This window comes from Canis lupus, chromosome 24 (genome assembly GCF_011100685.1).
Source record: "Canis lupus familiaris isolate Mischka breed German Shepherd chromosome 24, alternate assembly UU_Cfam_GSD_1.0, whole genome shotgun sequence".
NCBI lineage: Eukaryota > Metazoa > Chordata > Mammalia > Carnivora > Canidae > Canis > Canis lupus.
In genome coordinates this window covers 38,258,907-38,279,166 of record NC_049245.1, presented here as the reverse complement: position 1 = coordinate 38,279,166, position 20,260 = coordinate 38,258,907, and the positions used below count along the sequence as shown (strand labels likewise).

Here is a 20,260-nt window from a genome sequence, read left to right as displayed (position 1 = left end):
CTCGTTGGCCCCAAACTGAGGAATTAGTGCTCTTCTCCAGGGAAGGAGAGTTCACTCCTGAGCAAAACCTCTCATCGATTATTGTAATGAGTCATGCGAAATCCAAGCTGTTGCCTGAAAGGTGAGGGGTGGGCTCCTACACTTCCACCATCTCCAGGGACTCATAAGCTGAGACATCATTTAAGGCTCTTAGAGCAGAATATGTGAGCCACCTGTGTTCCCAGACAATCAAGAAGCCACATATGGGGCAGCCAGCGATCCATAATAGGGCTCCTCTGACTGTCTTGGCATGTGCAGGACATTTTGGAACTAGTCTTTGGTTGAACAAAGCTTAGAGTTATGTATAATGTGTAACAATACTGCTTTTTTTTTTTTTTAAGAAAGATATAACAGACATTCAAACATAACAGCAGTGGGGTGATGGGCAATTTCCGTTCTCTTCTTTCCCTCATTACCTACGGGTACCCAACTTTCTATTGTCAACATGCACTCCCTGTGGAAAAAGAAATATATGTAAATAAAAATACATGTGTGTTCAAATAGGCATGCGTAACACAAGCGCACATGTACACCTTGCTTGGATGACCTATGCATAAACCAAAATAAATATAAGTTGGTGAGTTTGGGTCTTAAATCCTTGGTTTCTCACAGTTGCCTCAAAGTGTGTCCCTTTTCAATTTTTCCAGATGGGCAACAAATTTGGGAGATGGAAGCCACGGTGGATAAAGACAAGAGCCAGCCAGTAAGCACACGGACGAGATGACCGAGCGCCCTGTCTTGTTTCCTTCCCACCTCCCTTGTGCTCTCTTTCCTTCTTTTTTTTTTTCCCCTCCTTCATCAAAGTCTCAGTGCTTTGGACCAAATAGGTACTCAGTAGGTATTAAATCGACAAATCCATCGAACAGTTATCGAGCACCCGGCCCTCTAATTTGTAATTGTGGCATCATAATATACTTTGGTAGAGTAAGTGGTAATCCTTTCTTCGCTGCAGCTGGAAGGTCAAGTTCCCCTTAGAGAGAATTTCACCTGTAAGCATACAGGATGTGTCTTGACTCCTTTTAGTTGAGCTGGCTTGATGTGCCTTGCGTAGGAAGGTAGGCGTTGTGCAGTGAAGTTGATAATAGCTCCTTCCTTCCAGAACATGCTTTTTGTTGAGATCCCCGAATATCGAAACAAGCACATCCGTGCATCGGTGAAGGTGAACTTCTATGTCATCAATGGGAAAAGAAAACGAAGTCAACCTCAGCACTTTACCTACCACCCAGGTAAGGAATCTTCTCTGAAGGCCCCTTTGGCGTTGAGAGGCAGCACAGGCATGTGGTGAGGACACATGAGGTTGGCTTCCAGCTGGGTAACCTTGGGCAGGTGACTCACCCTCTCTGAGCCTCCACTGTCTCATCTGCCAGATGGCACCTTCCTTATAAGACTTAGAGAAGCCAAATGCATGTAAAGTGCTTAGCACAGTGCACAGTAAGCAGATATGGATGATATTAGCTATTATTGTTAATAATTTCCTTTGGGAGGGCAGAATAGGAGGGAGGCACATGTGGACTTGTTCAACAGAAGGTTGCAACGCTGATGACTCCTGTCCATGTCTTAGATTTGCTCATGATTTGGTGAATGAACATGCCCTGAAACCTGCAGAATCTTTAGTGGACCCCACAGAGGGTGGTCACCCTGTGCCCCAGAGGAAGTCTTGGGTAGGTAGCCCGGCCAGGAGGTCTCATTCCCACGAAGGACTACAGTTGGAAAAAGAGTGTCAGGGGCCATTTTGCATGCATTCATTCGTTCAGAAAATCTCTGAGTGCCATATCTGAGGCACTGTTCTTGGCTTGGAAATAACAGTAGTGAACAAAACCTAAAAAATCCCTACCTTCATTGGAGCTTGTGTTCAAGCAGGGGGGATTATGATAAAATATAAATTGATCAAAGGTGATTCAGAGAGCAGGTAATATTGATATTATTGAGATGTCAGATTATCACTGGGGCTGCAGAGATGGCCTACAAGCTTCCCAAGGCTGACACAGGCCTGCTAGCCACCTTTCCAGGAGTGGAAACCTATAATCCAAGACTATCACCCAGGGTGTAATTTCCATCCTGTGACAGTGTCACGTGGAGCCTCTGTGCTGCCGGCAGCATGAGACCAAGCGGGGACCATCCTGGCAGCCCAGGCTTGATGGGCTTTGGCTTTGGTGGAGTGCGTCCATAGATTTGCTTGGTCTCTCTGGTCATTGTACCATCCCAGGGCTGACATGACATGCTGTTAGTGGCAGGGGCTTGCAGGAACCCAAAACTGTGTAGAGGAGAATCTCTGAGAAGGTTCTAGACTAAAGCTCAATGATCCTTTTTTTTTTTTTTTTTTTAAGATTTTATTTATTCATTCATGAGAGACACAGAGAGAGAGGCAGAGACACAGGCAGGGGGAGAAGCAGGCTCCCTGTGGGGAGCCTGATGCAGAACTCGATCCCAGGACCCCGGGATCACGACCTGAGCCAAAGGCAGATGCTCAATCATTGAGCTACCCAGGCGTCCTCAATGATCCTGTTTAACATAGAGGTTTTTCCCTGTGTTCTATGGCACTCTCACCTCATGTTTGTGGTCAGGAGGCCTCCCTGGGCCTGGCATTGGCACCTGCCTGCCTGAGCGGGAATTCAGTCTTCCAGGTCGGCCAGGGACTGCAATGATGGTCTTTAAAGGACAATTTGAGAAACAATCGCTGGTTGGTGTCCAATTTGTCTTTAGCTCTAGTGGCTGAACCTCCTTGCTGTCTCTACTTCCTTTTTTTTTTTTTTTTTTTTTTTGTCTCTACTTCCTGATGCCTGGTGGTTCCCAAGCATGATTACCGTCTTGTACCCACCACATTCACTCCAGTGGGGAAACTGGTTCTTCAGCTCCTGGGACTGGCAATGCTTTAGGAAGGGATGCTGGAAGAGTACAAGTTCTGGAGACTGTCCTAGGTGGAGAGAGAAGCTGCAACGGCACCAATGCTGATGGTGGAAAGCTAGTAATAATAACAGCAAGCACTGAGCACTTACTGTATGCCAGTCACTGTGCTAAATTCTTTCCACTCATCTCATTTCATCTTCCCAACAACCCCATGGGGCCCAGGGGTATGCTTGTTACTGCTAGGTAACATATGGGGAAACTGAAGCCTAGGCCAGCAGGTCTCACTGCCCCCAGAATACTACAGAACTGAGATGGATCCACCACCATTCGGTCATTCCTGTTTCCTGAAAACACCTGAGTGCCAATTGAGTGCCAGGCACTGTTTTAGGTGCTTAGGGACACAGCATGGGACAAAACCGATGCAAAAAATCCTCCCTTTGAGCATCCGACAGTCTAGCAGATAATAAGTAAGCACATGAAACATCCAGAATATTTCAGGGCATGGTAAACATTAACAGGGACAGCAGGCAGAGAACAGGGACTGAAGTGCTAGGGCAGGAGGAGGAGGGGGTACAATTTCAGTCAAGCCTTCCTGTCCAAGCTCTGCCCCTGGGAAAAGCCTGGGAACGTCCCGGGGCTGAGACAGACCTACCAGCCATCTTTCCACTATTGGAAAGACCCACCATTCGTCGTCATCATCCAGGGTAAAATTTCTACGTAAGACAATTACACAGGGAGGCTCTTGTCCAAGGCTAATAAGTGACAGAGCCTGGGGCTCTGATCCCACCTACTTGGACTCCCAAGGCCACGTTCCCGGCCCCAGTGCTCGCATCCTCTGTGTGCACCTGTGGCTCACTAAGAAGGGTGCACCCCGTGTGCTTCTCTCTCCCCCAGTCCCAGCCATCAAGACGGAGCCCACCGACGAATACGACCCCACCTTGATCTGCAGCCCTGCCCACGGGGGCCTGGGGAGCCAGCCTTACTACCCACAGCACCCGATGGTGGCGGAGTCCCCCTCCTGCCTCGTGGCCACCATGGCGCCCTGCCAGCAGTTCCGCTCGGGGCTCTCGTCCCCCGATGCCCGCTACCAGCAGCAGAACCCGGCGGCCGTCCTCTACCAGCGGAGCAAGAGCCTGAGCCCCAGCCTGCTGGGTTACCAGCAGCCGGCCCTCATGGCCACCCCCCTGTCCCTGGCGGACGCCCACCGCTCGGTGCTGGTGCATGCTGGCTCCCAGGGCCAGGGTTCCACCCTGCTGCACTCGTCTCCCGCCAACCAGCAGGCCTCGCCGGTGATCCACTACTCGCCCACCAACCAGCCGCTGCGCTGCGGCGGCCACCAGGAGTTCCAGCACATCATGTACTGCGAGAATTTCGCACCCGGCACCGCCAGGCCCGGCCCACCTCCCGTGAGTCAAGGTCAGAGGCTGAGCCCGGGGTCCTACCCCACGGTCATCCAGCAGCAGAACGCCACCAGCCAAAGAGCCGCCAAAAACGGACCCCCGGTCAGTGACCAAAAGGAAGTATTACCTGCAGGAGTGACAATTAAACAGGAGCAGAACTTGGACCAGACCTACTTGGATGACGGTAAGATGCTTGTTTTTTCTTGTTGCCCATAAGGACAGGGCCCCCAAAGTATCCCCCCCCCCCAGCAAGTTCACGCTGTGGCCTGGGTATCCATCCACCTGCCCCTGCTTTGGGCCTCCGAGTCTCCCTCTTAATGTAAAGGGGTTAACTGAGATAACCCTTACTGCCTCACTCAACTCTGTGTGCACGAGTCCTCCCAGCAGGACCTTGGGGGTGGCTGCTGAGAGTTTTAGATGTTTCGCCATAACCACTGCAACAGAAAGAGCAAATGAGGGCAGTTCTGGCCAAAGGAGGGCTCCCTGGGTCATGAACTGGGGCAGTTTAACCGCTTCCACTCTCTTTGCGTTGCCAAGTTTAGACCAAGAATAGACAAACAGAAAGGAAGGAAGGCAAACCTTTTATTCCCGTAGAGAGAGAGAGAGAGAAAAAAAGTCCTGCTTCATAGCCCTCTTTTGTGTATTTGGGGGAGGGGAGCAGAGAAAGGGAAGGAGCAAGTCCACTGGAAAGTGGAGCATGAATGGGGGGCTTGCAGACAGGCTCCGGGCATCTCTGTGCCATGTGCCAGTGGAACAGAGAGGCGCATTGACGGGAGGGAAACAGCGGGCTTCCGTTGTGGTGAGCCCGGTTGCTGGGGTGGTTGGGCCGGAGCAAAAGACTCAGGGCAGCTTTGTGTGAGTCTGTAGGTGCCTGAGTTTGGGGGAGGACATTGGGGGTAACGGGGGCGGGGTGCCGGCTGGATGGCAGTCTTGGTGGAGTGGCTGTGTCTGTGACAGTGGTCTGTGATCTCAGGGAGGAGGGGCCCATTGTGCTAGAGGACTCACCTGGGATCAGCCAGGTGTGGCTGCCGGCTGACGGACAGAGAGGGCGGCAGGCAGAGCCATCCCCCTCACCAGCATCTCCCCCCACCACCACCCGCAGGGGCTCCAGAGAAAAGAAAACAGGTGGTGTGAGCTTCTTAGTAGAAGGAAAACCTACACCACTGGCTGCCATCCACAGCTCCAGCTTTGCATTTTGGAGGCGGCAGCATCTGATAGACCCCAAAACCTCAATTATTTAGGGAAATTTACTCTCAGGAACCCAGCCAGGTAATAGGAAAGGAAGGCAGAAAGCTTCCAAAATGGCCACAACAGTTATCCTAGAAACCAGATACTAAGAATCAGACCCTTCAGTGGCAGGAATCCTCGGGCACTTCTCAGACTGTTGACTTTGACTCGGTGGAGAGTTTTGACGATCTGGGTGATGGGGGGTTCCGGGACTTCTAGTAGTTTGTACATCCTCTCTCTAGTGCAACTATTGGTCACACACCCAAGCCCCATCAAGCAAAGATGTCTAGGGTGACTTGGTATAGGGTCAAACTGTCCTTGCAAGGCTGACCTCAGAGTATTGCCATGTGAATAATTGATCTGTCTCATCCTGAATATTCAAACACAAGTCGAGGTAGGGCACTGTGCTTGGGTTTTAAAAGAGAGACCATGGGCAGCCCGGGTGGCTCAGCGGTTTAGCACCACCTTCAGCCCAGGGCCTGATCCTGGAGACCCGGGATCGAGTCCCACATTGGGCTCCCTGCATGGAGCCTGCTTCTCCCTCTGCCTGTGTCTCTGCCTCTCTCTCTGTGTGTCTCTGTTCTCTTGTGAGTAAATAAATAAAATCTTTAAAAAAATAAAAAATAAAAGGGAGACCATAGGCAATCCGTCCTTGGACAACCCACACTTCCAAATGGCTAAGATAACATTTTGGTGCTGATTTGAAAGGGGGCTGTCTTGTAGGAACTCCATTTTATGCAGAATGCCTAATGCGAGCAGGTGAATGAAACGTGGCTGTAACCAGACCTCTCTCCACCACGCTCGCACTCAGGGGATGTATCAGGGATGAGGTGCTTTATAAATAAATGATGCCTGAGCAGGCACAGGTGCCTTTCCCCAGCTGGCTCTGTGTCTGGTGGTTTAGTCTCCCAGAGTGAGAAATGTGCCCCCTCCCCGCCCCCCACCTGTCTGTCGTTCCACATGAAAGACAAATGGTGAGGGTCTCTATTAGAGATGGTGAGTTAGTCAGTGCCCTGGCCCTTAGGGATCCATCAGTATACAGGTGGTCATGACTCACCTTCCAGGTCCGTCATGGCTCCAGGCCCGCAAAGGTGCTTCCTGTTTTCACAGAAGCCTGGGTTAGGGACAAAGCAGCTGAGGATAGAGACCCCATAGGGCCTCCTAAATGCCTTTCTGAACACAGGCCAGTTCAAAGTCATGGTGAAAGTGAGCTCTTGGCAGGTCGGTAACATGAGTCGGCTCTGAGGATGTCTCAGAGAACTGAGTGCGGTGAAATTGCTTCTCCTGATGGGGCCTGTTTTTCAGTACTTTGTGCACAAGTCCAATCCCATGGGATTTTAGGACATATTCTCTGAAGTGAGGGTTCCAGGGCTTAAAAAAAAACAACCAAGTTTTTAAAAAACCCATTTACTGTGGGACTTCTCAGAGCCTTTACTGTACTTGTGGACAGTGTCAATCTGTAAAATGAGGGATGTAGCACTTCCTTGAATTAGTCACACACAAGACAGTGTGCAACTCGAGGGGTGCCATTCACACTGCATTTTATTATACCGTCTGTGAATGGAATCCCCGGAGTGGTGCAATATGGCAGGCCTGGAACCCCTGTTCCCCAGCCTTCTGGGGAAATAACACTGAGGGAATTCCAGAGTTTAGAAGCCCCGTGCTGCCCCCATCCCCATATGGCTGTATTCACGCTTCTGAGTTCTGTGGCTTCACGGGGGGCCAGAGTAGGACAAGGCAAGAGAATAATGTCTGCCTGTGTGGCTTCCAAAAGGCAGCAAGGTGGCTGCTGGTTAGATGTTCAGGACTTGACCGGCAGCGTCTCCAAGGCTCTGCACAACCCAGGACCACCCAGGGGGGCCAGCTGTGCCCAGTGTAAGCTCCAAACAGCACCACTGCTGTAGCCACCAGAAGAGGTGTGTGCACTTCGGTCTCCTGATTTGCTGAGATTTCGGACCCCTCCGATGGAACATTCTCGGATTCCACAGTTGGCTTTGTGGATGTGGGAGTCAGACTTCTCAGTCGATTTTGCATTTATTATTTCTTTTTTTTTTTTTTTTTGCATTTATTTCTGACAGGCAATCTGGAGATCCCTGGGTCATCTCTCTAGTCTGGCTGGGAGACATCCTGGGTTGTGAAACTGCCCCCCCATCCCCCCCGCTTCTTTTTTTAAAGATTTTGTTTATTTGAGAGTGAAAGAGAGAGGGTGAGGGGCAGAGGGAGAAGCAGACTCCCTGCTGAGCAGGGAGCCCAATGTGGGGCTCGATCTCAGGACCCTGAGATCATGATCTGAGCTGAAGGCAGATGCTTCACCGACTGAGTCCCCCAGGTGCCCTATTAAGCTCCTTTTCTACACCTTTCACCGATTACTCAGAGGGAGGCTCCCCCACAAAATATATATCAGGCTGTGCATCCTGGAGCTGTGTGTGCTTCCAGTGGTGGGGATTTCTCACGTGACTTTCCTTTGCCTTAGGATTTTGGCAGAGTGCACTTTCCTCGGAAACTTCTCGAGAGCAGTTTAAGTGTTTCGAGGGTCAAGGGGAGGTTTCTCGGGCTGCAAGAGGAAGGGGCCACCAGTGGACTCCGGTCCAAACACAAGCAAAATAATCTTTGAAGTTGATCGTGCCACCTGACTGTGATCCCTGGGAGCCCCCATGCTTGGTTATCTTTTCCCGACCCTTCTCGAAAGGTCCCTAGTGCCTTGTCTGGGCGTCCCACCTGACTCCATCATGTTGCATTCCTGCACAGAGACAGTCTGTCTGGGCCCCACTTTTTCTTGGAACTCCAAAATGCAGCTTCTGCTTTCCCCACTCCGAGGATTTGAGACATTTTCACTGAGTCTCATTCTGAACTGGCAAAGTAAGTGAGATTCCAGGGCAACACGCATCCCCACTCCTCCCTCTCCCCACACTCCTCCACCCAAACCAGGCACTTTCCATCGTTCTTCTGAAATGTAGGCTTTGCACACGTACTGCCTTCTTTTTTCTCTGTCCTCTTGTCACTTCTCTACATTGTTCCTTGTTCTAAAGTCCCTAGTTAAAAAAAAAAAAAAAAAAAGTCCCTAGTTTTACCTGGAAAACACCAGTCATGAATGAATTCTTCTCCCCCTTCCCTTCCTGCCTCCAACCTATCTCCTGCCAGCCCTCCCTGCCTAGAGGCCTCCCTCCTTCCCTCTGTCCCCTCCATCCTGACCGTCCTTCCCTCCCTCCTTCCCACCTCCCTCCCTCGCCTAGGTAGTGACAGGCTGCCTACTGTGTGCCAGGCACTGTTCTGGGACTTGGGCACACAGGTGAACAAGTCAGACGAAGTCCTTGCTCATGTGGGATAATTTTTCCGTAAAGGAGGTAGACGTTAGTATGGAAGGTAATATGTAAGCACATTTCAGATGGTGATAAAAGGCCATGAGGGAACCTGCACAAGGTGAGGAGTGAGGGTGTGGTATTGGCCCCTGAGACCCAATGCAGAGAGGCTGCTGTGGGGAGGTGGGAATAGTAGGTGGTGGTAGCTGAGGGCAGAGGAGGGGGCGGGTTTTTGGCAGTGTGGTGTGATCTGATTTACCTTTTGAAAAGCTGACTTTGGTTGTGTTTGGAAAATGGACCGTAGGTAGGCAAGAGTTGGCCAACAGGGGCTTTACTTTGTTTCAGACAAAGCCAGATACAAAGAGCAAGAATCCCACAGCAGGCGGGTTATGGAGGGGTGAGTCGTTTTACAAAAGGTTGCCTTGTGTGTCCTTTCATTAGTGCGATTATTTAAAATGTAACTGGAATTGTCAAAACGTGTTTAGTTCACAAATAGTTCTTGCATTGCCGTTGCCTGGAATGAGGTGGCTGTACCTCATCGGCCTAGGTGATCCAGCAGGTGGGTCGGGGGGGGTGGTTTGTGCCGTGCAGGCCCAGGCAAGGGAAGAGGCAGGGGCAGGTCTCCTCCTGTGTGCCACTGATGGCACAGTCTACAGAACTGGGGCGGGGGGGTGTTCTCTGGTCATGAGGCCATCTCACCGCAGGCTCCGGGTGGCAGGCCTACGCCATCAGCCTCGAGACTCAGCCACTGATAAGAGGACTGAGGGACAGGGGGAGGCTTGGGACTCAAAGGAATTCCTTGATCCCATTCTGGAAATGTCTTGGGGAGAAAGGATGTGGTCTTGGTGACGCTGGAGCCTCCACCAGAGGTTTGGGAGGACAGCAGATGGTGTGTGCACGTCTATGTTCTATGAAGAACATAGACCAGTCTGTTTGGTCGTTTTTTGTTTGTTTTTTTTTTAAAGATTTTATTTATTTGAGAGAGAGAGAGCTAGAGAGAGAGAGCCTAAGTAGGGGGAGGGTCAGATGGAGAGGGAGGAGCAGAGTCCCCACTGAGCAGGGAGCCCAATGTGGGACTCGATCCCAGGACCCTGAGATCATGACCTGACCCAAAGGCAGATGCTTAACCAGCTGAGCCACCCTGGTGCCCTAGACCAGTCCGTTTGTGAATCTACTTCTCTGGTCTTCATGTGAACTACTTACAAAACCATTTTTTGGAAATACGTTGAATGAATTTGAATATTTCTCTATATACTTAAATATTGAGACATGTGCACATTCAGAAATCAGTAGTGTACTTTGAATTTCACCTGTTGGGCCACCCACGTGATTACCACCTGGACCATGCATGGCATGGAATCATGGTAGCACCCCAGCAGCCCCCATGTGTGCCCCCACATACGTCCCATCCACCATCTCGGCCACTCTCCTGCCTCCTACCCCGAGGTTCATTTTGCCTTTTTTGTATAGAGGGAAGTCATATAGTGGTGCTCTTTTGTGTCTGGCTTCTTTCCATCAACCGTGGGCCTGGGAGATCCGGAGATACTGTTGGGTGTAGTTGGGCTCATTCATTTCATCACTGTGGGTTATTCCATTGAGGGAATATCCTGTGGTCTCTGCACCCATGTTTCCATTGATGGACAGTTGGCTTGTTTCCAGTTTTATGAATAAAATTTCTGTGAACTCTTCTTTTGATGCCCGGACATAGGTCAGGAGCAGAGCCTTTGCCACTTTTCCTAAGTGGTTGTACTAGTTTATCCACCCAGAGCAGGACATGGACAGCACATGAACTTGTCTGAAGCAGAGTCCATTTAATATCTGCTGACCTTGGGATCTGCCCTCACCACTGATGAATACGCCTGGTGGTGGGGGATCCGGGCTGCAGACCCAGGGCACGGCAAGCTGGTTGGGTGTCAGCCACTTAAACTCCCTGGACCTTTGTTTTCTCACCCATGAAAATCACGCCTCTTGCTCAGAATACTCAAACTGCCAAAGATACATTAAGATCAGAATGTGGAGTTGCCAGCCAAGGACGTATGACTCCTGAAAGATGTTCAGTACTCAATATTGGCTCCGTTAATAAGAATCCTGATGATTGGGGCACCTGGGGGTGGCTCAGTGGTTGAGCATCTGCCTTCTGCTCAGGTCGTGATCCCGAGGTCCTGGGATCGAGTCCCACGTTGGGCTCCCTGCGTGGAGCCTGCTTCTCCCTCTGCCTGTGTCTCTGCCTCTCTCTCTCTCTCTCTGTGTCTCTCATGAATAAATAAAAATCTTAAAAAAAAAAAAAAAGAATCATGATGATCATCCTATTTCTGCTTCCCTTGCAGTTTCCTGTAATGTCTCCTCCAGGCTTACCTGTATTACTTTTTTTTGTTTGTTTGACAAGCAAACTTTATGGGAAAAGCAAGTGGGAAAAGCCCGGGAGAAAGCAGCACTGATCTGTGATAGCTTTTCCGGCAGCAAAGAAACAGTGTAGATGTTTGCTCATCTCATGGCAGGACATGGGCAGGGAAAAAGCACAGCTGGCCTCATCCCTGGAGGTTAGGCGGCCTTTCTACCCTTGGAAGAGCCCCTAGAGCACATTGGGAAGAAGAGGTGACCATACCCCGTGGAATTCTCTAGGCTTCGGGCTGGCAGGCAGTGTGGAGCTGAAGGTCAGCCACCCTCCAGCCCCCTGCGGAAATGGTGTGATGCAGTGGCCTCCCGTCATCCCTTCTCTTTGCTGTATTTGGTCTTGTTTTCATCCTTCCCTTGCCTTGCTCAAAGTGTTGACTCAGTATGACTTTGAGCGGCTGGCTCCAGCCCGTACTTGTGACCCCAGGGCAGCTTACTGGCCGCTGCCCCTCAGCCTCCTGCCCTGCAGGTGGCAGTGACCCCCACTCCTCCCGCCAATGGAGTGAGCAGATGCGTGTCACATGCCTAGAGTGTTGCTTGGCACAAAGTAACTCTCTATGGATATCCGCTGCCCTTCTTGTTTGTGAGCTTAGTTGTCATCTTGTAGAACACGGTTTACATTTTTAAGAGTGTATTTGCCTAGGAAAAGAAAAACTTGGCTACTTTGGTCTTTGGTGCTGAAGACCCTTAGGCCCTGCCTCCCCCACGCTGCACAGGCTCAGGGTCCCCTTCCTTCTGGGGACCTCAGGATGTTTGCCTGCACAAGGAGATGATGCCATCTGCTCAGGGGCTGCAGGAAAGGCCAGTTAGCATGGCCTCTGCTGTGCTCGCCTGGCGGAACAAGGACCAAGGGCCTAAGTTTTGCTAGTTGTGCAAATCAGCAGAAGGACCAAGGGGGTCCTTTCATCCATCCATCCATCCATTCACTCATTTATTTGAATCTCTATTTTTTTTTTAAAGATTTTTATTTATTTATTCATGAGAGACAGAGAGGCAGAGACACAGGCAGAGGGAGAAGCAGGCGCCTTGCAGTGAGCCTGATGCAGGACTGGATCCTAGGATCCCAGGATCACGATCTGAGCTGAAGGCAGATGCTCAACCACTGAGCCACCCAGGTGCCCCGAAGGAGTTCCTTCTAAAAGGCTCTTTCCCCAGAAGCTGGACATGGCCCGTGCGTGAGCAACAGGCCAGGGAAGAAGGGACAGAGGGACGCGCAGAACAAGAGAAAGGAGCTGAGGGTGACTGGCACAGCTTTGTTCAGCAGGTCAGGAATCTTTTCTGCGGCTGCTCAGGGCCCCCAGCAAGCCTGGGACAAAGCAGCTCCTGTTAGGAGAGGGGAGAGGCGTGCCCAGCCCACGGACAGCCTGGCACTGCCGAGAGCGGCCCCTGTGCCCGGCTGCCGCGTGGGCCCCAGGGTCTGGGTGAAACACGGGAATCGTCTCTTCTGATGAGGACCAAGCAGAGCGGGTGCCTGGCGGGGAGGCCCAGAGGCCACAGACGCCCAGAGGGTCTGCCTCTGGGGCCGTAGATCAGGGCAGTGCTGTTCACCTGAATCCAAAGCCAAGTTTAATTCACGTGGCTGCCTTTCGTAGGCGCCAACAGAGTCCCGCCCTGGCTGAGGTCTTTGGTCAGCATTCTTTTTTTAAAATTCATTTAAAGATGTTTATATTTTACATAGGCAGTATGTTCACATGCTTAAAAAAACCATATAAAAAGATCCATCCAGCGCAGTCTGGCTTGCATTTCTGCCCTGCCCCTTCTCCAGCCTTCTAGAATAGCCTTTCTCAACCTTATTTTCTTTACCACCACCATCTCTGGCCAGGCTCCTTTTACAGTTCTTTCCTGTCAGTGCCCCCATGATTGTCAGTCCCACAGATACACATGGTTAGGTACCATGGCCCTTTGTGGGGCCACAAACTATTGTAATATATAAGACTTCTTCATTCCTTAAGGTCCAATCTTCACTGCCTTGGGAATACACACTGTAGAGTTCTTTATGTCATCACTGGCAGGTGCAAATCCTATTTCCCTCCTTCCTTCTACAAAATGTAGCAGGTCTACTCCCGGGCCCCCCCTGGATGGGAAGTTGGGCATGTCTTGTACAAGCAGGGTGTGTGAATCTGTCACCCGCTGAAGGGACATGTATGTCAGGGGCTGGGTCTCAGGAATGAGAGGGCTGGTCTGAGGGTCCAGCCTTGATTTGGGATCTGTTGGGTGGAGAGTTTCTGGGGTCATCTGACCTGACTTTCATTCTGGCCTCACCTCTGCTGTTGTTTATGACCTCAGGCAAGTAACTTATGATGATGGTCCCAACTCTGAGGGTTATGGTAAGAATGAAAAAGGAAGCCTCCTTAAAAGGAGAGCACTTTGGCCACTACCTGGTATGCATGGTAAGTGCTCAGTACTTACCAGTGTACTTTCCCACCACCATCACCACCACCATCATCATCATCAGTCTGGGCTACTGCTGTGGTCTGCGTGTTTGGGTCCCTACAAAATTCATATGTTGAAGCCTAACCTCCAAGGTGATGGTACTAGGAGGTGTAGCCCCTGGGAGGTGCTTAGGTCATGAGAGCAGGGCTTCCTGAATGGGACTGGTGCTCTTATAAAAGAGACCCTCAGAATTCCCTAGTTCCCATCTGCCGTGTGAGCTTATTGAGGAAGGTGGCCGTCTTTGAGGGGGGCACCAAATCTGGTGGTACCTTGATCTTGGAACTTCTCAGTCTCCAGGACTGTGAGAAATAAATACTTGTTGTCTGTAAACCACTTGGTGGCTTGTTTGTTATAGCAGCTGGAACAGACTAAGACAGCCGTGCAGGTCGTCAGGGCAGAGCTGGGCTTTGAAGAAGAGCCCTGAAGCTGATTCACCCTGTGTCCTTATTACCTTGCTAGGCTACTTCTGGTTAATTCAGCAAAGGATATTTAGAGTCTTGCTAGAAAATACCAAATTCCAGAAAACTGCTTGCTTAGAGGTGAGCCCACAAAATTTGCAAGAGCTGCTGCTGGAAGATCAATGAACTGGGCTAAGAGCAGATGTCTCTCCCTTCCAGGAGAAGGAGCATCACGTAGGTGCCTCCCTAGAGGCATCTATTTTGCCCCTCTCGATATTTCCCCACCTTCCAAGAACCTGCAATTTCTAGCTGTGCACTTAGCTACCCTTTGATCCCCACTGATGTGTACTTTGTGTCGCTAGCTTATGTAAATGTAAGGAGCCACCTTCCAGCTGAGTCCCCACCCAGAAACGCTTAGCCATCTTTTTGAAATTCTGCAGCGCAGATGTTTCCAAAGGGAATATGCCCTTGCATTTCGAGATCAGAAGCTACCAAACCACAAGAAAGTCCATTCTCAGACTTGTTGTCCACTCAGCCTGTGTTCCAGAGCAGCATCTGATCCACAGAGAGCAGACAGGACCCAATAAAGAGGACCAGGAGAGACATGACTTGGTGTCATCTGCTGGCCCCACAGTCATTACCAAAACCCACGCATTAAACTGTTCTGAGTCATTCGTTTCTACCTCCAAGTGAGGTGATCGTCTTGTGGTAACAAGTGAATATCCTTGTGCAGGAATAAGGTGATGGGTTAAACAAGATTTATGGGTAGGTCAGCAGCCAAACCTGCTTTGAAAAGCTCCTCTCTTTTTCATGCTTACTCGCAGAGGACAGAAGTGCTGAGGCTCACTTCCTCCCTAGTCAGTGTGTGGGACATGCCCGAGACTTTGCTCCTTGCGGAATGATACAGCAGCAATTGTTTTGAGCCTCCTTACATGGAGGGTTATGGTTGTGGTGGCTCCTCACTCGTCCCAGGCCACAAGCCAAGATAGTCCAGAATTTTTGTGTTAAAAAGTACAAAACGTCAGAGTATCAGCTCGAGCCATAATTTGTTTCTCTCTAGAAAAGTAGAACTTGAAAAGCAATTTAGTTATTTGAGGCTATGCATTGGATGTGCGGCCTTTAATCAGATCTTCTTTTAATACTGCATTTTTCTCTGTACTCCCTGCCCTCTCCCCCATCAAGAAACCCATTTCAGATAAATAGTAATGCTTTATTTACCCAGAAAAAACAAAATCTTTTACGAAATAGCCCTGGTTTCAACTCCATTCCGTAGAGCTGAGATTTGGGTGTATATTGTTTTCGTGGCCTTTGAGCATAGTTCTGGACTCTCTTCTTGCCCTGGGCCCGTTCAGCTTTATTTTAGGACAAATTTTCTTTTACTTTTCACCCTCTCAGGAGAAAAGAGGGGCTTTGTTCTCAGGGAATGATGAAACCATTTCTCTGGCCCTTCTCCACCACATTCTTGACACCTCTTTAATTTGTTAAACCTGAGGATCTGGTTAAGCTGAGCCTGTGCCTATAAACGCAGGGCCGGGGCCTGTTTTGCCCATCCAGGATGTCAGCAGTCTTTCCCTGGGCAAAGCCACAAGCAAACCGAGGCTTGACACTCAGGAAGGAGTCTGTTCAGGTCCTCAGCAACCAATCCTGCCACTTTAAGGCTTCAGAATGACATCTGCCTCATTTCTTTAAACTGCCATGAAATCAGATCTCTGGCAACCAAAGTGGAGCACTTCCTGGTCATTTTACAATGGATGCTAAGCACCCCAACTTGATTTTATGATGGGATCGTCTGTTGCAAGTGGTTTGGACTTAAGTCCTAGGCATTCTGCAAACCAACAAATGGGTTTCATCTGAAGCCTGTTAGTTCCACCATCCCAGGAAAGTTGAAAGGACACTCCCTGGTTGTTAGTTTCCAAAACTCTGGACAGAGTGAAGGTTCTGTTGCATAAGCCTACTTATGTGGACGACGCCTTTGAAATGTTCCGCAGCCGGTTCTTATAGATTTCTGGAAGTTGATGGTGTCTTTTGAATTCTCAGCTTTACTGGATGCCTAAAAAAGAATCGACCCAAAGTTGATTAATGCACTCTTTCTACTTCTTACAGATGGATCGAGTTGTGGTCTGCTTCAGGACTGGGAGTAGGGGCGGCCAACTGGTGTTCCAAGGGCTCCATTTAGCCTGCAGATATTTTGTTTGGCCCACACAGTATTTTAAAAAAACATTTGGATTAGATGCCAACGCTTAAAAACTAGGAGATTGCACATAAAAATACAGATTTCAGGCTTTCCTTGGAAAATCCAGGAATCGGCTGCCCTGGGCCCCACGTTCTGCATGGTGGCTACCTGGAATCAAAGTCAAGGCTGGCCTAATGTAGCGACCACCTCCCTTAGAGCACATAGCTGCCCTCGTCTGTAGCCCCCGCCCCTCCTTCCTGTCTCCTGAAGATGGATGGAGTGTCCTTTGTGTTTTGCCAACTGCTCCTTTGTGCTCCTGCCGTTGTTGCTCTCATACTTGGGCCAACCTTGCTCAGTCAAGGTTTCTTTCCGAGCCTGTTAAGCATTTGAATTTGTGACCTCTCTTCTGGAAGTGCCACTCCCATCTGTGGCTGCCTAACCCAGCACTTGGCTTACAGCGGCACTCTGGAGGTGTTCGCTCCCTCTTTCTTCTTTCTCCTTTGTAGCTGGGGGTAAGATGTTTTAAAGAGCTTTTATTACGAAGTGTTTGAATATACAGAAATATAGAGTAGTACGGTGTACTCACCACTCAGCTTTGACGGTTATCAATCAGCTCACAGCTAATCTGATTTCTTCCAGACCTCTGTCATCTCCCAGTCCTGTTTCATCCCAGTAGTTCGAAGCAAATCCTAGACATCAGAAATCCTAGATAGCAGAACTACATCATCGCATGTGTAAACATGTGCTATGTATCCCTAAGAGAAAAAGACTCTCAAAAGATTCATACTACTCTTAGCAAATAGGAGACTGAGAGCAAATTCCTTAATAGTATGAAATATCCAGTATTTAAACTTCCCGTTGTCTCAGACCCATCATAAAGGTTTTTCCCTCTCGGTTTCATTTTCATTACTTTATCGTTTGTCTGGATCAGAAGGCGGACCAGGCCCATACTTTATAAGTGGGATACCTTGGTTTCTCTAAGTCTGCTTTAATCTAGAGGTTCCCCTCTAGAACTGTTTTTTATTATTGTTGTTGCTAGTATTTTGCCAGTTTGTTAAAACAAAAACAAAAACGGCTTCTTTATCCTATCAACTTTCTCACAGTCTGGCTTTTGGCAATTATATTCCCATGGTGAGGTTCAGCATGCCCCCCTGTCGATGCTAGAGGCTCAGTTGATTCAGGTTCAACTGTATTGGCCAAGACGGCCTCATAGCTGGCAGTGGGTTCTTTTGTCAGGAAGCACATGATGTCAGGTCACTTCTCTTTTGGCGATGCTAGTAATTGTCGAGAGTGCCTAGCTCCGTTGATTCAGTGATGCATTAACTGCAAAATGGTGATATTCTGTTCTAATTCTGTCCTGCCTTCCTCCTCTGTTAGTTGGAAAACTTCTATAAAGAGAAATGTCCCTTCATCAACAATGATAGAATTCATATAGGAAAAGATGGATGAATGCTTGATTCTTCCCCTTTATTTACCAGTTTTTAAAATAATGGGTTGGTTCCTTAACATCCTTCCAGTGGCAGTCAATTAGGGTTTTGTGGGGTTTTTTGTGCCATTATGAACTCATAGATTTAAACATACTTGATGTCTTAAGATGTTAATAGACTTTTTTGAGGGGGTAGTTCCTTTTGTCCTCATCATTTGATGGTTCTAAATAATATGACTTCCTCTCCTTTCTTTCTCTGGCTTAGCAATGTGCTTATTCTGAGGTGTTAGGGAGGAAAGAATCCTACAAATAGACTAAGGGTTATGATCCCTACACGTGTGAAGGGGAAATCATAAAAGAGCTCTTCTGCACCAGCTGACTGAGGTATTCCTCAAAGCACTAAGGAGTTTTTAGATGTGACTTCAGAACTGTTAGAGTTTGTAGGGTAGGAGAAAGTTCTGTATTGATTAGGTATACAGGGCTGCTGTAACCAGAACCCAAAGTTAACAGCAGCTTAAACAAGATAGACGCTTGCTTGCTTACGTAACAGCTGGGACATAAGCGGTCCAGGGCTGGTATACAGGCCACGAGGTGCAGAGACTAGGCTCCTTCTATCTTATCATTCCACTGTTCTCAAGGTGGTACCCCCATCCGCATTGTCCAAGGTGGCTCCTGGTGTGTGTGTGGGGGGCAGGGTAGGGACCAGGAGGAAGAAAGGTATGCCCCTTCCTCTCAAGGGCATAACCAGGTAATCTCCTACAACCCTTCACACTGAGCTGCAAATGAGGCTGGGAAATGTGGTTTTAAGTATTTACATTTCCCAATCACAAATAAAACATTATTGTAATGGAGACAGTTTTAGAGAGGTGTTTTTTTGTTGTGTTTTGTTTTTGTTTTGTTTTTGTTTTGTTTTGTTTGTTTTAGATCCCACAGACACAGTCGTACACAAAACAGATGAGTCTATGCCTTCATGGGACTTACCTCCTAGTTGGGGAACCAAACAAACAGTTAAAAAAATATATATGATAATGTCCAATGGTTACTGCACTATGAGGAAAATCCAAAACAGAATGAGGCCTCAAATGTCCAGTTGCTGTTTCTCCCCAGATTCAGGGACTCCTCCTCCTCCTCAGGGTCAGTCCAGGAACCCCCCAAAATGTTTTATCTTTTTGCCTGAATCAGGTTTCTCAACCTCAACACTATTGGCATTTGGGGCCAGATAATTCTTTGTCGTGGGAGCTGCCCTGTGCACTGTGGGATGTTTACCAGCATTCCTGGCCTCCACCTCCCAGATTCCAGCAGCCCGCCTGCCCCGCCCCACTAGTGACAGCCAAGAATGTTTTCAGATATCGCCACATGACCCCTGGGGTGCAGAACTGCCACTAGTTAAGAACCAGCAGACTGAAGGCTTTAGTGCCTGATTCTGGTGCAAACCACGCCTTTATCGTATTGAATGTTGACCAAACTATATGTTTTTTGGGGTACATGGGGGTCCACTCTAGAAAAAGCCACTTATTTGTAGAGTGGAGAGTTCCTAGATCTCTCTGGGTGTGTAAAGCCACCAGGAACTGGTTTCTTGCTGTGCACAGTGGCTTCCCTGGTGAATGCCCAGGACAGTGGCTTCAGGGTCCAATGTTGATGAGTAGTTGAAGTCAAAGGAAGCGTGGCTTGGAGCCTGCTTGGCCACCGCCTCCTTGTGGCCTTGGGTGAGGCATGTGTGAAAAGTGCCCCACAGCAGATGGCGAGGGCCAGCAGTATGGGCGTAGCCTCTCCTTAGCGTGGGGTTGGTGGGCTGGCTGCCTCAGGAAACAGCCAGGAGACATCTCGTATTGGGCCTTTGCCTTCTTGTTTGCTTCTAATCAACTGCTGGCCCAGACATTCATTCATTCCTTCCTTGAAAAGATTTCTGCTAGGCACCTACTATGTGCTGGGCTTTGTCCTGGGCACTGGGACATAGCAGTGAATCCAATGGATGAGGCCCCTCTTCTGCTGGTCTCTAGGGGAGAAAATGTTAATCAGAAATCAACCAATGAATAATGAGACTTTCAGATGAAGCAAAATGCTCTGAATAAAATAAACGAGGTGATGGTAGGGAAAGGAGGAGCTTCAGGTGGACCAGCCAGCGACAGTCTGCTTGAAGAGGTGACCTTGACCTGAGCCCTGGAGAAGGGGGTGAGGGAAGGGAGTTCCAGGCAGGTGGAACAGCATGTGCAAAGGGCCAGAGGTGGGAGGAAGCCTGACCTGTGTGGAGGGCAGAGAGAGGTCTAGTGTAGCTGACAAGCCATGGCCGGGAGATAAAAGCGAGGTTTTAAGGGGAGGTCAGACCACACAGGGCCTCAGAGGCCACAGCCACAGGCTTGGATTCGATTCTGGAAGGGAAGGGAAGCTGCTGGCAGGTGGCAGGTTGGGGTGTGTGTTTGCAAGTACAGGAAATAATTATGACAACAGTCTGTCGCACTTAATGAGCACCTTTGGAAGGCAGGGACTGATTATCATCTCTGAGCACAGCTATGATGAGCCAGGCTGAGGAGCGAGGGAGCAATGTGTCTCAGGTCCCAACGCTAGAGGCCCAGATGAGGGGCCGTCAGAGGCAGGTGCATATCGATGACATGAGAGAGTCGTCT

At 49.4% G+C, this 20,260-nt stretch overlaps 1 protein-coding gene across 4 annotated transcripts in view; it reads left to right on the top strand.

Annotated features, from left to right (window-relative positions):
• Positions 1-20,260, top strand: part of NFATC2 (nuclear factor of activated T cells 2) — a 145,230-nt gene that overhangs the window by 97,550 nt on the left and 27,420 nt on the right. For all 4 annotated transcript variants that reach the window (XM_038572610.1, XM_038572607.1, XM_038572609.1 and 1 more), the window contains exons 7-9: positions 687-742; positions 1,139-1,265; positions 3,781-4,470. In XM_038572610.1, coding sequence (XP_038428538.1) covers positions 687-742; positions 1,139-1,265; positions 3,781-4,470 — 873 coding nt within the window. The remainder of the gene's footprint in view (positions 1-686; positions 743-1,138; positions 1,266-3,780; positions 4,471-20,260) is intronic.